Source organism: Danio rerio, chromosome 8 (genome assembly GCF_052040795.2).
Source record: "Danio rerio strain M-AB ecotype USA chromosome 8, GRCz13ab, whole genome shotgun sequence".
Lineage (NCBI taxonomy): Eukaryota > Metazoa > Chordata > Actinopteri > Cypriniformes > Danionidae > Danio > Danio rerio.
In genome coordinates, this window is record NC_141028.1 from 16,931,711 (window position 1) to 16,948,082 (window position 16,372).

Sequence of the window (16,372 nt, forward strand, 5' to 3'; positions counted from 1 at the left end):
CGTTGATTTCTATTCCGCGCTCACATTGCAAATGTTCAGTATTCTTCAAACAAGTCTGTCCATATTCATGTTTCCTGTCTGGCAGCAGAAGCTCAGTGACAGATCAAACTCCCTCTCACCGGACCTCTCTCTCTCTCTTTTCTGCTTTCTTCCTTGATCAGGACCAGTTCGAGAATCTCGACAAACACACACAGTGGGGCATCGACTTCCTAGAGCGCTATGCAAAGTTTGTCAAGGAGCGTCTGGAGATCGAGCAGGCCTATGCAAAGCAGCTACGGTGAGCATATAATCACATGCAACTTCTGCTGATATGTCATCCAACGTCAGTGAGTGATTCTGTTGCTGTAATAAAACATGTATTATGTAGAATCATGAAAAATGGATGATATTGAGGGAGTCATACTGATGCACGGATCCAGATTTGATCCTTGTTACCCATGTTTACTAAAAATGCATGTCCATTCCACTGCTTGGTGCTGTTCAGTTTGGTTTACTTTTGAGTTCGTTTAAATGTTTTCAGTTTGGGAGTTTTAAAGAATAACTTAAAGTTGGACAGTAAATACATTGTGTCTTGATGGAATTTAATGTCAACACTTAGTTGTTACTACGTAAATAAAATATACTAAAACTGTTTGCTCATTAATTTAACATTTTTAACACTTAATACTTAATTACTGTTATTTTTACAGAAATGTTAGCTATTTTATTTTGTTCGGCATGCAAATTATTTTTTTTCATGTAGGCTATAAGCTTTGTACTTTTAAAGGGCCATGAAACCCCCTCGTTTCAGCAGGGTGTTTTCACACCTCTACTTTGGAAAAAGTCAGAAAAGTGGGCGTGTCCAGCTCTGTTTAGGGGGGAGTGTCGGAGTAAGAAAAGCGGCTTGGTATGGGAGTGTCTATTTGGGCGCGCTGAATTTCAGAGTCAAAACACACACCCACAGCGGACAATGTGACTGTGTTTACATGGACATCTGTAGTCGAATTATTTGCCAAATGATTAAATGGTGGACTTTAACTGCAGTTTGGCTCTTTCATTCAGGGAATTCATTAATGTCCCTCCCGACAAACGTGATATTTGATTCGAAGAGCTGCTGTAAGCGTGTATTTTTCATGCAATGTTTGATACCGCACTGCGAATGAGAGAAAAAAAAACTCAGCATTTCCCGGAAACTTAGATACACACGGCAGGTAGCGTCAGAAAGCCGCGTGTGTTATTCCGGTCACAAAATCCAACACGAGGTTATAGTTTGGTTGTAACTGTTAGTGCTAACTATTGCACTCGGTGCAATAGTTTGTTTGATACGAATAAAATACGAACTGAATAAACAAAGAGCACTGGTCGCTCACCAAATCTGTAGAGACAGGACAATCACCAGCAACTAGAGGCGCGTCTTTATTTAGAGGAGACTACAAGCGAATCTGGATCTCAGCGTTTGCAGATGAGAACAGCTCCCAGGTAAACAATGTTCCTCCTTAGACACGTAAGTTATTGTTGTCGAGCGTCGCGTACACTGTTAATCCACGCTTGAGTCTGAGCTCTCACAGAGAGAAAATGAAAACGAAACTTAACGGCAGCAAACTATAAAAGCAACACTTCACGCTTGTTTTGCCAACACAACATGGCGTCTTTGCCGTCTACACTGTAACATTAATGAATATTAATGAAGTTGCACAATAGAGCGCGCTGATTGGTTTGAACCAAGCCTTACTCATGCATTAATGCAACACACTGTAAGACGTAATAAGACTCACTCTGGCACAGACGCCCAGTCTGCACGCTGGAATACAGGCTATTATGTCATGACCGTGACGCAGCTTCAAAAATTTGTTCCAAACCGGAAGTACGAATTTGCTTGAAATAACGCAAAAACAATCAATTTACACTTTTTAGTGAAATATAGGTGTCCTGATAGTGTTTTTAGCAGTGTGGGACACACATACGACTGTAAACAGCTCAAAAAATGTGTTTTGGTGTTTCGTGACCCTTTAATAAAACATCAGCACACAAGGCAGGCCTCATCATTAAAGGCTAAATGAGACCTCTATTTGCAATTCTATTCTACGTGAAAGAATTGCTAAATAACTGTAAAGGTTAACATAAAGGTGCAGAAGGTGATTGTCTTCAGAAACATTTTTTGTTGTGCTGTTTGAAAGTCTCTTCACATTCCAATAGTAATGATTAAAGTGAAAGTATTTATTTGTATTTTTATATTCTGGGTAAGGGATAAGACTAAAACATGTTCATCCAATTAAAATTTGTCTGGCCGACATCTCCTATAATTCTGATGTAACCCAAACTGTCTGTCCACAAATGTAGATTTGTACATCTGGGCACCTCTGTTCGTGCAGACAGATCAGATGTTTGCAAAGTGTGACAGCAGTAAAAACAAATGCTGAATCAAAACATTTTAAAATTCTGAATCAATATTGGAGTTACTTTTGCACAGTAGGAGGAAGGAGGACATAATGGCTGAAGTATTTCTGTTAGACGGGTACTTTTATGTGTTAAAACTATTTTAGTCCCCCAAATACAAGTGGCCTGCTTTCACTGAGTGGTGCAATACGGTACGGTACGGTTCGGTTTGGTACGCTTTTATGGCTGTTTCATCTGTCAAAAAGGTACCTAAAAGCCAACAGTACCGTGCCACTTTTTAGGTACCCTTTTCAAAGAGTACCTAGCACAACAAAAGGGTACCAAAAGGCGGAGCTAGACATGCAGCTGAATGCTATTGGTTTACAGAGATACGTCACTCGCTCGTGGACAAGCAGGAAAATAAAAACAAAGAAACCGTCATTTTTAAAAACACAGTCAAGACATCACACTGTAATAAAATATACATAACGCGTCTGGTTGACCTGAGCTCAAACAAACCTTGTCATCTTGATGAACAGCCACAAAGTCAAGACGAAGAGCGGAATCTACCCTGTGCCCCGTAGTTTTTTTAAAAGGTAATTTGAAGCATGAGCGGGTTTGCTTTCTCGCATGCACTCGCCACGTGTCTATCTTTGAAATAACTTTTTGAGCTGATAATAATAAAGTGCGAGTGATTATTGATGACATTCGATCCTTTAGAAATGGACAAACGTGAGAGTGAAGCCTGAAAAAACAACTGCCATGTTTACATATTATTATCACCTTTTGGACTATTATGAACTCAGAATGACGGAATTACTTTCTAACAAGAGGTTACATTTGACTGACTGTAGGCTAAATGTTGCGTGTTGTTTTTGAAGCCAAATAAGGACTAAATGTATGCTGTGATTAGTTTTTCTGTAGTTCGTAACATATCGGAGACTGTAAGGGTCTATATGTGTTCATATATGTTACATTTATTTATTTTATATTACTGCAGACTGGAGTAGGCTATTTATATCATTGATCTGCAGTTATAATCAAATCATGTTAATAGAAAGGTTAGTCATAAACATTTATACACAAGTATTTATGTGTATAAAGCATCTGTTTTGTGAGAAGTGCTTCTCATATGATATGTGAACGACCCTACAGCTTTACCATGTCATTTCCTTGAGCGGGAATGATGTCGACTGAAATTATGTCGTACACCAAGCACACCAAAACAGTACCATTGGTAGCCTTTTAACAGTTGAAACTCAAGCCTGATTAATGTGACCCGTACCGTACCATTCAGTGGATATGGGCCATAAGACTTTTGCACAGTGCTGTATATCCTTTTTAAATGCATTTCGGCGTGCATTTACACCTACCCTTTTCACAGTCATATAGCTATCAGATAAATAAACAAAAAAAAAAGTTTAATAGTCAGTTTTAAGTTTCAAGCAGAGTGTTTGATACAAAAAATACCCCCTTTTCTGTTTTTTGTAGGCTTTTTTAAACAAATATGCACATTACTTTATAGTATTTACCTGATTTGCAGTCTTAGTGTTCTTTTATTGTCAGTATACTGACTTATCCAGTTGGTATTTACATCTGAATTAATCCATTTTATAGTAGGGCTTTAATCATCCAAATGAGAATCTGCTTTGATCCATTTCATTTGTTTAGTTGTTTTTTTTGTTGGTTGCCTTCTATCGTTCTCTTATGTGCTAATATTCGTCTTTGCCGTGGGATTGAATGTAAAGGTGAGAGACACATCAGGGGTCAAAAATCCCTGCAGGCTGTAAGTTGTACGATTTGATACAAGATCAAACTGAGAACGAGAGACATGCAGTGAATTCGCCAGAGGACTCGTTGGTGACTGCAGCTGGGGCCTCCTCTCTCCTGTCCTCTTTCGGGACGTCTTGGTCCCTGTGGACGTTTTGCTGTTGCCTGGATACGGCGTTAGAGTCGCTCCTCTTCCCCCCTCTCAAAGCTCATTGAAGGTTGTGGTGTAGCAGCACATTCATTCTACCTGACAGGTCCCACACTGCTCTCCAAAACCCCCCACTGACACTCGCAAAAACACCCACAATGCTGTTGTAAAATAGAGCCTAACCACATTTTATTTTAATATTGTTTATTTATATTATTATTAAACGTGTTTCTGCAACGTTGGTTTGTTTTTGTAAATAGGTAGAGTTGCAAGTAACTATTATTTAGGATACATTATTTTGTTTATTAGCTTGAAAGAAGCTAGGCATTTCAGCATATTATTTTTTATTATTATATATATATCCAGTTGTCATCTTATAATATGGAAATTGGATTAATAAAATAAATACACTCAACGGCCACTTTATTAGGTACAACTGCTCGTTAGCGCAAACTTCTAATCAGCCAATCACATGGCAGCAACTCAATGCATTTAGACATGTAGACATGGTCAAGACGATCTGCTGCAGTTCAAACCGAGCATCAGAATAGGGAAGAAATGGGATTTAAGTGACTATGAATGTGGCATGGTTGTTTTCTGACTATTTCAGAAACTGCTAGTCTACTGGGATTTTCATGCACAGCCATCTTTAGGGTTTACAAAGAATAGTCCGAAAAAGAGAAAATGCCCAGTGAGCGGCAGTTTTGTGGGCTCAAATGCCTTGTTGATGCCAAAGGTCAGAGAGAATGGCCAGGCTGGTTCGAGCTGATAGAAAGGCAACAGTAACTCAAATAACCACTCGTTACAATGGAGGTATGCAGAAGAGCATCTCTGAACGTGCAACACGTCGAACCTTGAAACAGACAGGCTACAACAGCAGAAGACCACACCGGGTGCCTCTCCTGAGCCTCTACTTTTAAATAGTTTATTCCACCTTCTTTTTCTAACATTTTCAAATTAAATCACTTTTATTGTCACATCAGCAGCAGCAGCACGTGTGCTATGATGAGTGAAAAGCTTGTTGTAGGCAATAATGTTTTAAGTATGGAATGGTTAAAGTATTATGGTTTTATCATAATATTAATTTTTGTTTTAATCTTTATTCTTCAAACATGTCAAATCACTTAAATGCAGATATAGATTTCTTAGAAATTTTACATTTCTGACAAATAAAAATAAAAAATAATATTTTAGGTGTTAATGAAGAATTATTTAAAATTAGTGAGTTGTAATATTCTCTCTCTCTCTCACACACATACACACATACACACACACACACACACACACACACACACACACACACACACACACACACACACACACACACACATTTGTTTTTGTGAATTATGGGGATATCACAAATGGTTTCCATTTGTTTTTATAATGTACAAACTGTATTTTCTATTGGCCTAACCCCCCACCCCTAAATCCAGCCCTCACTGGAAACAGTATACAAAAACTCATTCAGTGTGATTTATAAGCTTTTTATGAAATAGGGACATCAACAATGTCTGCATATTTCACCCCCTTCTTGTAACACATGTCACACCTATGTCATTATACAGATGTGTGTCCTGATATGTGTGTCCCAAAAACACGTACACTCACAAAATAAATAAATGTCTTGGGTGTAATTCGTGAATAATGCCTAAATTATACGGTGACAAAGTATTTTGGATGATATTTGCAGTGCTACTATTCACTGTGCATTTAAAAGCTGAGGATTTTAATCTAACACTTTGAAGTGCACATCAAACATTAATTCAGCGAGATCATCCAAATTGAAAGAGGTTACCGCGACACTGGTGTTATGGGTGTGCTGATCATAACCACACCAAGGGGAAGAGGGGAAGTCAGTTTTTTTGTTTGATCCGTTTCATGAAATGGATTTGAGGAAGCTTTTATGAAGGAAGTGACAGCCATCATTAATGCAGCTTGATGGGGCTCTGGATATTTCGGCAGACCCCCCCCAAAAAAACACCATCCCCCCATCCCTGAAGAAAGCAACATGCCTGAGCTCCTCTCCAGAGCTCCTACATGAGATCTGTTTCTGCTTTCCTTCCCTTGAGTTTACACTGCGGGGGATGAGGGGATAGGGAAGACAGATTAGCATACCATCACTTGTTTTGCCTGTTTACTGTGGCCTGTTTTAATTCTCTGATGCGCAAAGTAAACACACTGTAGGCAAGCTCTTGCTTTGACTTCAATGTGGTATCAATAAGTTGCGATTTGATGATGAGGGATATTATAACCCCAAATGATTAGCTTTTGCTTAATCTATTCATAACATGAGCAGTTTTTTATCTTTCTCTCTGTGTACTGAATGTTTCTTTTTGTTGTCCAACAGGAGTTTGGTTAAGAAGTATTGCCCAAAGCGCTCCAAAGACGATGAGCCCAGGTGAGTTGAGATGCATTCTTTGGTGCATTATGACTTATTCTAATGTGTATTGGAGTTTTATTTATTTAATTTTATTTAAATAGGGTAAATGCGAAGCTAGTGTTTTACCAATAACTATCTAGTGAACAGTTAATGTGACTTTTTTCACTTTTTTGACTTTTTTCAGTTTTACACGGTTACTTACACGGTATAAAAAAGTGTGAAAAAAAATATTTAAAAGCTTTTATTAATACGGCTATTTCTTAAAACTACTAGTAGTTAAGGAATAGCCATGTCAATAAATACTTTTTAATATTTTTTTCTACATTTTTCAAGTGCCTTGGACTAATTTTTACTGTTTATTCTGATAAATCCTTTACTCAAAGAGCACCGATACATTATTTAAGCTACCCCTGAGCATTTTGTATTTAGAATGCAACCAGTAAATAGTTATTCAAATGAAAATCCTTTTACATGCACGTGTCGTCAGGGTCAGCAGAAACTCTATTGAAAATACTGGAGTAAAATAAATGCTCATATTTTAAAGACATGGTGTGAAAAAGTGTAATTTAATGCAGTGATTTTTGTACATTCTGAGACCCACGTTATATTGTATATCAATCAGACAGTGAGATCACAGACGTTTAACGTGGCAAATTTGTAATGGCATACAGTTTACCGGAAGCAATTTAACTTGGTGACTGAAAATTAAAAGTCCTTCTGGATATCCTCTATTGATTCACATATACAGTGCTCAGCATAAAGGACTTACCCCCATTATTGATCTCCCTGTTAAATCAATACGTATGGGATGCTAGATTAGATTAGTCAGCACCAAAGCCAAAACGGGAACTAATTGAGCAAAATAACTTAAGGTCTTGGTGAAAATATCCCTAATGATAATGTTAGGGAAAATAATAAATTAAACTTTAATAAAGAGGTAAAATCAAAAGAAGCATAAAAATATTACATTTAGTCTAAATGTTGTAGTTTTTCAATGCAAAGATTTTAACTGTATTAACCTCCTATTGCTAAAGATGTTAGGTGACCAAACTCTTATATTATTTAATAGAACTGTTTTGTCTAAAAGCACCAACATATATGCTGTAGTCTATATTCACTGAGAAATGGATAACATATGCATTTTAAAAGAGGTAGTGCATAACATATCTCTAAAATTCTTGATTTCTGATTGGTCAGTGTGGATGTATTTGAGAGTAAAAGTATGCCTTAAAAACATTGCCAGTTTTAAATGAAATCTAATCTTTTAAGTTAATGAAAAAACTATAATTGTATTAATATAAAAAGAAATGCAAATAAAAACCACCATAATTGAAAAAGATGTTGGCAGCTAGCTCTCTTTGCTGGCAGCTAGCTCTCTTTGCCGGATGCTAGCTCTCTACAACTCCCGCATGGTCGCCCAATGAAGTGAAACAGGGCTGCGCCCAGTCAGTACTTGGATGGGAGACCACACTATTAAGCTTGGTTGCTGCCGGAATTGGTGATGGTGAGGCCAGCAGGGGGTGCTCAACCTGTAGTCTATGTGAGTCCTAATGCCCCAGTTAAGTGAAGGGGACACCATACTGTCAGTGAGCGCCGTCTTCCGGAAGAGACGTTAAACCGACGTTAAACTCTGTGTTCATTAAAAATCCCAGGATGTCCTTCGAAAAAGAGTAGGGGTTTAACCCGGCATCCTGGCTAAATTTGCCCATTGGCCTCTGTCCATCATGGCCTCTTAACCATCCTCATATCATAATTGGCTTCATCACTCCTCTCCACCAATCACCTGGTGTCTGGCGTGCTGTCTGGTGCAATATGGCTGCTGTTGCGCCTTCCAGCTGGATGCTGCACACTGGTGGTGGATGATGAGATACCCCCCAATATGGAAAGCACTTTAAGTGTCTATAAAAGTGCTATATAATTGTAATGAATTATTATTATTTTTATTATTATCATCATCATCATCATTATTATTATTATTACTATTAAAAAGATAAATCTTATAAAACGTCCTTTAGTGTATGTGATCGAATTAGTTGTGTTATTTTGTCATCCATGTCACTCAGTTCTAAGTAATTCCACACTAGACACATTTTCTGCACACACAGCATGAGTTTCAGTGTTTCCTCTAGGATTTTTTCCAGCTGTGGCGGCAGGCCTTTTTTTTTTTTTTTTTACATAGATCTACCAAATACCTGCGGCCTTATTTCAATGACAAATGTCGTGAGTGCAGTATTAGAAGTCAAGATCAAATTTATGTAATAACCTACATGTACGAGCATGCAAATCTCTGCTTGCACGCCGATTTCCTCTGCTCGTGCACAAAACGTCTTGCATGCCACCTCATATATAAGCCGCTTCAAGATTTTATAAGAGCTTCAAGATCTTCTTGTGCGCTCTCAAACAAATGCTGCTAAAGTGCGATTTAGTGCGTTTATGTAACGGGTATGTCTCCAGCATTTATTAGATTTGCTAGGAATGTTTATGAATGTCTCTAATAGACCTACAGAGTAGCATTAATGCATCCTGAAGTAAAGTGAAACGGCTATACGTCGTGTTTGCTGGCCTTACACATCACGCATCTGTCAGCCAGTCAGTCAGTCAGCACGTAACCTTAAAGGATTAAACAAATGACGCACAGCCCTATTATGGTAACAGAAAAGTTTGCGCTGTTGCAATTTACTTACCCTTTAATACGTTTTGGTGCGATTATAACCTACTATTAAAAAATAAAATGTTTTGAATGAGAAGCTTTAATGTAGCCATGGATGGATGAATTTTGGCGTGGCGCCCCGCCATGGACAAATGAATGTAGCGGAAATCATGCGTTTGATTGACAAGATATTGACCTTATTCTAAAATGCGGAAGTGCGCCTGTTTTCGCGATTGTCTTAGAACTTCCGTTTCAGTTGCCTATGGGAGAAATGACAAGGAATAATAAATGGCAAAAAACGGTCAAACTACTTGCTCTACAAACAAATGTTTGCATGACTATACAGACCAAGTAGAATAATATAACAAGGAAATATCAGTTTGCTACATCAAACAGCGAAACGAGCAGTTTTTAACGTCTAAAAATTAATGGAAGTGAATAAGACCGGAAGTCTCGTGCCAAAAAGATTCAAATGGCAGCGCCCGCTCGTCTGCGGAGAATAAGGTCAATAATCTAACAGATCATTTGTCTGTTTTCAACATTTGCTTTCATCAGCATCTCTATGAAATAGATTTGCTTTAGCTAAAACTATTAATTTTATGTTTTGTTTTGCTGTTCATTTAGGCTGCCATTAATGATTACAGATAAAAGTGCTAAATTGCTTTTGATGGTCAATATACTGCGGAAATCGTCTAGTTTTACTAAGACTGTTGGTTTTGTTGATAGTTTAAGCTACCATTCATTCTTTACAGTTGAGCTCATGACATTATTTACACATTGGGCTGCAGTTGCTTTGCTAAGCAGTGTGTTTTCGCCCTGTTGGCTGTAGATTTAGGTTGAAAGCAGAGACGGGGGAGTATATGCAGGGTGTCAGCTCAAAACCCTCCCATATCCCATCATGAATTCCATTAGATAGGCATAATTTCTCCCAGCGTGTGTTTTTGTCCCAGGACGTTCCTCATACAGTGAACCGACAGCCTCCTGGAGGTGGGGGACATTTGCATATTACATTTTTTATGAGGAAAAGAACGATATCTCTCAAAAAACACAGTAAATAAAATGTTCCATATTAATCTTAAAGCGTTGGTTTCAAACTCAATTCCTGGAGGGCCACAGCTCTGCGGAGTTTAGCTCCAACCATCTCTAACTCACACCTGCTTATTAGTCTTGAACACCTTGATTAGTTGAATCAGCTGTGTTTGATTAGGGTTGGATCAAAACTGTGCAGAGCTGCGAAGTATGAGACCTATGCATTAAAGGGAAAGTTTACCCAAAAAAAGAAAATGTGCTCACCCCAAGTGATTCTACAGCTTTGAAGAAGATATCAAAGAAGATTCTTTTAAGAAAGCTGAAAAGCTGGAACCATTGGCATACATAATAGGAAAAAATAATGTTACGGTCAGTCAATAGTTACTGGTTTTCAGCTTTCTTGAAAATATATATATTTTTTTGAGTTCAACAGAAGAAAGTCAGACAGAAGAAGAAATATAACTATAAACTTCAGATCTTCAAGAATCCCAAAAGACACGCCTGACACCTTTTTGTGTGATTATGTTCACACAAAATGTTCAGCATGTTCTTGACTTTTGTATTGTGGATATAGTGGCTTTAACCTAATTTTCTTTTCGTGCAATCTGACTTGCAATCGTTGGTCTTAGAACGGTTTACTTAGAGTTTGTTTTTTTACTAGTAGTTTGTTTTTTTAAAGAAAGAATGTCAGACTTATAGCAAAAGTGTCTATTTAAAAATCAGTTTTGAGATGTGAGCTCCAGTGTGTTTTAAGACCTCCTTCAAGCTTTACCTTAGCCAGTTTTTCTGGAATCTGCTCGCTCTGATATGGGTCTCTGGTGGTTGTTGGTTGATTTTATTAGTTTTTGTTATTTTTTGGTTGTCAATAATCTATTATTTGTTCCAGAGCTAATTTTTCATAGCTTTTATATTTTTAGTGTGACTTTAATGACGTCTCAGAATACTGTCTTTGTACTCATGGCAGAATTTCTTTTAAAATTCAAGAATTGCTTTTAAAAAGCTTGTAACAGCTATTGTTGTTAATAATTAAATAAATCTTTAATTTATATAATCAATAGTGTTTAATTTTTTTTCCATATTTTTTGAGTAGGGATTTTACATTATTTGGTAAAAAATAAATTATTACTGTAATAAAAAGTTAATGAATGTTATATGAATGAAGTAAACGTTAAATGCATCTTATTTTAAGTTTTCAGAGGCTTGTAAGTTTTTATTTGTTTGATGAAAATGGTAAAATGCTTGTGATTATCATGATAACTAGAGAATAAGTCGATATCCTTGTCCTATTATATTGTGAGAATCTGAAAACACCACAAGCGATATGATTTTAATGAAGCAAATCATCTGAATTTTGATAATAGCTCTAATATGATGTTTGTGAATTGGTAACAGTGGCTTGGGCTCAGCTGTTAATCTCAGCTTGAGGTTGAAACCTCAGTGGGATGAAGTTGTTCCATATACAATGATTTTTTTAAAACACCTGTTGTTTTTTCTAATTCACACACCTGCTTTTTGCCTGCAGCCTTGTGTTTATAACCGAATAACAGCCATGCTAATATATAATTACATATTGTAATCCTACAAATTCATAGCATGATTTGTATTTGGTGTAGAGAAGTAGTAATTAAGTACTTCAATTTCTGCCTTAAAAAACAATGGTGAAATGTTCTTCACTTGCTGTATATTGTCTTCTTGCAGGTTCACGTCTTGTCTGTCATTCTACGCCATCCTGAATGAGCTGAATGACTATGCTGGTCAGCGAGAGGTTGTTGCAGAGGAGATGGGCCACAAAGTGTATGGAGAGCTGATGAGATACTCACAAGACCTGAAGGGAGAGAGGAAACATGTGAGTGCCCAAAATACACACCTGGGGCATGCTGGTGCAGGACAAGACTATAATAATGTGCTTGTGTGTGTGATCAACAGCATCTTCAGGAGGGACGGAAGGCCCAGCAGTATCTAGACCAGTGCTGGAAACACATGGACAATGTGAGTAATTTTAGTGATACTAGTATTTTGAATACTGATACTTTGGTTCTGGAAAGGAGTTGTGCTGGGTAAAGTCTGTTATGGACCTGTGCATTTTTTTATTCCGCTGCACATGCTTGTGAAACTCTACTTGGTTGATTTATACAAACATTTGTGTATTATCATTTGTGTATAGTCCTTTATCATTAATAAGAGTTGTAACAAACACAATTAGTTGAATTAAATGAATTATTTATCTATATTCATTAGACTAAATGATATTAAAATAAAAACAAAATAATTTTAATTTTCACTAGATATTCTCTTCATTGTAATATTTATATGTTAATGTTTTATAATTTTTATTAATAGTATTAGTATTGTTGTTATTATTATTATTATTATTATTATTATTATCAGTAGTAGTAGTAGTAGTAGTAGTAGTAGTAGCAGTAGCAGCAGCATATAATTATTAAATTAATTAATGCTATTTAATTATTATTTGTTTTTATTCTTTTCTGTATTTATGGTTTACTTTTACTAGTTAATGACCATTATTATTTTAATTAACATTATTCATTTTATTATCTGAAGCATGCAAAACAACAACATTAATAGTTTTACTGTTTAGTGTTGTCACAATACTGGAATTCGATACCAATCGGTACTGAAATTTTAAAAACGTCCGTTTCCGGCTGACATTTGAGCGCTACTGAGCTCATTCGTAAACAGTGCTGATTTGCCATTGTGTTTACTTACTCAACAGAAATGACTGTGATTGGCTGTGAAGATCATCATTTCACTGAACTTACTGCTGTTTACTGCGTGTACCCACAGATACAGGGACACTGGATTGTTTTAAAGCTGCGATTCATCACTCAGCTTATAGACATACCAGCTGATCGACGTGCATTTAAAATGTTCCAGTGTCCCTGTTTCTATGGCTACACTCAGTAATCAGCGGTGATTTCAGTGAACTGATGACCTCCACTGCCAATCACAGTCATTTCTGTTAAGCATGTGAACACAATGGTAAATAAATGCTTGTTTAAGACTGTTTATCACGGTGCTCAAATGTTCACGGGAAATGGATGTTTTAAAAATGTCGGTACTGATATGTATCAAATTCCAGTATCGTGACAACCCATATATTACAGTAATATAATGCAACTGTAAAAAAATTCTATTGCTTAGTCATGTTGATTACTTGATACTTTTACAAATACCAAAAACCGTTTTGTTGCATCATTTGTGTATTTTTCTGTTGTAAAGTGTCTTTGTTCTTTATGTAATGAGATAACACTTAATAATTAATCCACTTTATTATTAACTTCTTTATATTATAAGTTATTTAAATCACCATTTGAAAGCCCAGAATCAGTATTTACCTAATCATTCAGTTTGAAAACACTTATTATTATTATTATTATTCTACATTACTTCACTTTGTTGCATTGGCCTGTTTTGTCCCCTGCTGTCTGCTAGTAACAAGAAACATGAAATTTCCCTGGTATTGGTATCAACCACTGAAGTTTTGGATGATTCCCAGAATATTTCAGATTGTTGGATTTGTATGTCTGCTATAGTTGTACAGAGTGTGAGTGACCGATTCACAACCTCTCCTCCAGCTGTGACCTGGGGTCCAGACATGCAGATCCAGATGTGTGTGTATGTGTGTTTATGTGCAAGTAAAAAGCAGAAGAAAGTGACAAAGACCGTTGGCAGTGCACAAATGGAAATTTTCCTGTGCCACATTGGTGTTATCAGGCTCTCTCTTTTCCATTCTCCCTCTCGCTCCGCTTCATACCACATTCCTGCATCCCGTACATTTCCTGCCTGTCCGAGTGTTTTGTAGACTCATGGCTGGAGTATTTGTGCAGCTTTATGGTTGCTGCAGATTAAGGCCAGCAACAGCTGAATCTGGCGTTGAGAATGGCCATGCCGTAATAACATAGGTATTCCTTTTTCTTGCACTGTCACGAAATTAAACACAGATGCTCTGGAAGCTTTTTACACACATTTCATTATCGCTTTCACTCTCTGTACTGTTTTGAATGTTTGTTTGTAAGTTTTTCTGTATTTGACAGGGTGTCCGCGGGGTCTTAAAAAGTCTTAAATTCACTGAAATATGATGTTGTAGGTCTTAAATACATTTTAACAAGTCTTAATTTTCCTTTGTCCGTGTAAAGCTTCCCCAAATGGTACAACCAACAAATGAATCTAAAAAGAGTTTATAAAATGTAAGGGTGCTTTCACGCCTAGACTTTTGTTCTGGAACCTGGCTCGTTTCCCCAGTTAGTGCGGTTCGTTTGGCATTTGTGAATCCAGCAACTGTGTTTGGATCCACGCCAAAACCATCGGTCCGAGATTGCATGAATGAGGTGCTCTCGGTTGAAGCGAAATCTGAAGCAGATTGATTGTAGTGAGAAAGAAATATGAATCCGGCTATACCACAATGTATTATAGATATGTAATAAATGGCTATATTAAGAGAGAATTATGAGTAGGGCGGGAAAGTGGGAATTATGAAAGTGAAAACATGCTGAACTATTAACGAGAGCTATTTATTTGTTAGGAAAATTGACCGAACAGCAGTCTTGGTTTATCTGTTATTTCTCTGTATTGTAAAGCCTGTAATGCATAATTCTAGCCAACAGATATGTATGAAAAGTTTTACATCTGATTTATATTTGGTGACGATGTCTGTTGGTGTCACCATTTAAAATTAAAGCGCATCTTCATTCATTCGTTCATTTTCTTTTCGGCTTAGTCCCTTTATTAATCTGGGGTCGGACCAGCGGAATGAACCGCCAACTTATCCAGCATTTGTTTTACGCAGCGAATGCCCTTCCAGCTGTTACCCATGTGTGGGAAACATCCATACACTGAAAAAATGTTTTTCTTGCTTAGATATTTTGTCTTGTTTCTAGTATAAATATCTAAAATTTCTTATATCAGGAAGCATTTTCTAGACAAGCAAAACATATTGTCTTGTTTTGAGAAATAATATGCCAATATTAAGTGAGTTTTTTCTTAAAACAGGCAAAATAATCTGCCAATGGGGTAAGCAAATTAATCTTGTTTTTTCTTTTGACGTAAAATTATTTTGCTTACTCCATTGGCAGATTATTTTGCTTGTTTTAGGGAAAACTCACTTAATATTTGCATATTATTTCTCAAAGCAAGACAATATGTTCTGCTTGTCTAGAAAATTCTTCTTGATTTAGTAGTTTTTAGATATTTGGACTAGAAACAAGACAAAAAAAAAATCTAAGTAAGAAAAGTATTTTTTGCAGTGTACAAACTCGTTCACACTCATACACTATGGACAATTTAGCCTACCTAATTCACCTGTACTGCACGTCTTTGGACTGCGGGGAAACCGGAACACCCGTAGGAAACCCACGCCAATGCGGGGAGAACATGCAAACTCCACACAGAAACGCCAACTGAACCAGCCAAGGCTCGAAATAGCGACCTTCTTTAAAGCACATCTTTTTGCTTCATCATCATAAATTAAAATAAGGACACATAACAGCTGAGCGGGACTCTGAAAAATTAACTGTTGAACTCAAACTACAGGTGTGAAAGCACCCTAGAATAAAAAAAAAAAAGTTTTTTAAAAACTATTAAGCAATATAGTTTAATTATCTTCCTTAGGTCCTTACAATAACATTTGTTTATAAGTTATCCATGTATTTATGCATACATTTATGTTGTGCATAAATTTAGTTTATTATAGCTTTTAAAACCTATGCTAATAAAAAGTTTATGTATATGTTACCAGCAATGTCCCGGTATTGTATAGAATGCCTAGAAAATGTATAGAATGCCTTAAGGTTTTAGGCAAAGAAATATAAAATATGAAGTATGAAATATCAGTTTTTTGTAAAGATTTTGCATACTTTTCCTAGGCAATCCTTAGCATCATATGGAATGACAAGTATCATTTAGGAAGTGTCAGAAGAGCACAACAAAAGTCTTTATAGATCATTACATATTTTAAAGTGGATGGAATATAAAATGATGTTCTTACCGGAAAAACAATGAATGCAGAACTAATTTGTTACAA

General features: G+C 36.6%; 1 protein-coding gene across 4 annotated transcripts in view; it reads left to right on the plus strand.

Annotated features, from left to right (window-relative positions):
• Positions 1 to 16,372, plus strand: part of fnbp1l (formin binding protein 1-like) — a 100,365-nt gene that overhangs the window by 63,202 nt on the left and 20,791 nt on the right. For all 4 annotated transcript variants that reach the window (NM_001003634.1, XM_087263163.1, XM_087263164.1 and 1 more), the window contains 4 exon segments: positions 162 to 277; positions 6,621 to 6,671; positions 12,031 to 12,178; positions 12,259 to 12,321. In NM_001003634.1, the coding sequence (NP_001003634.1) occupies positions 162 to 277; positions 6,621 to 6,671; positions 12,031 to 12,178; positions 12,259 to 12,321 (378 nt within the window).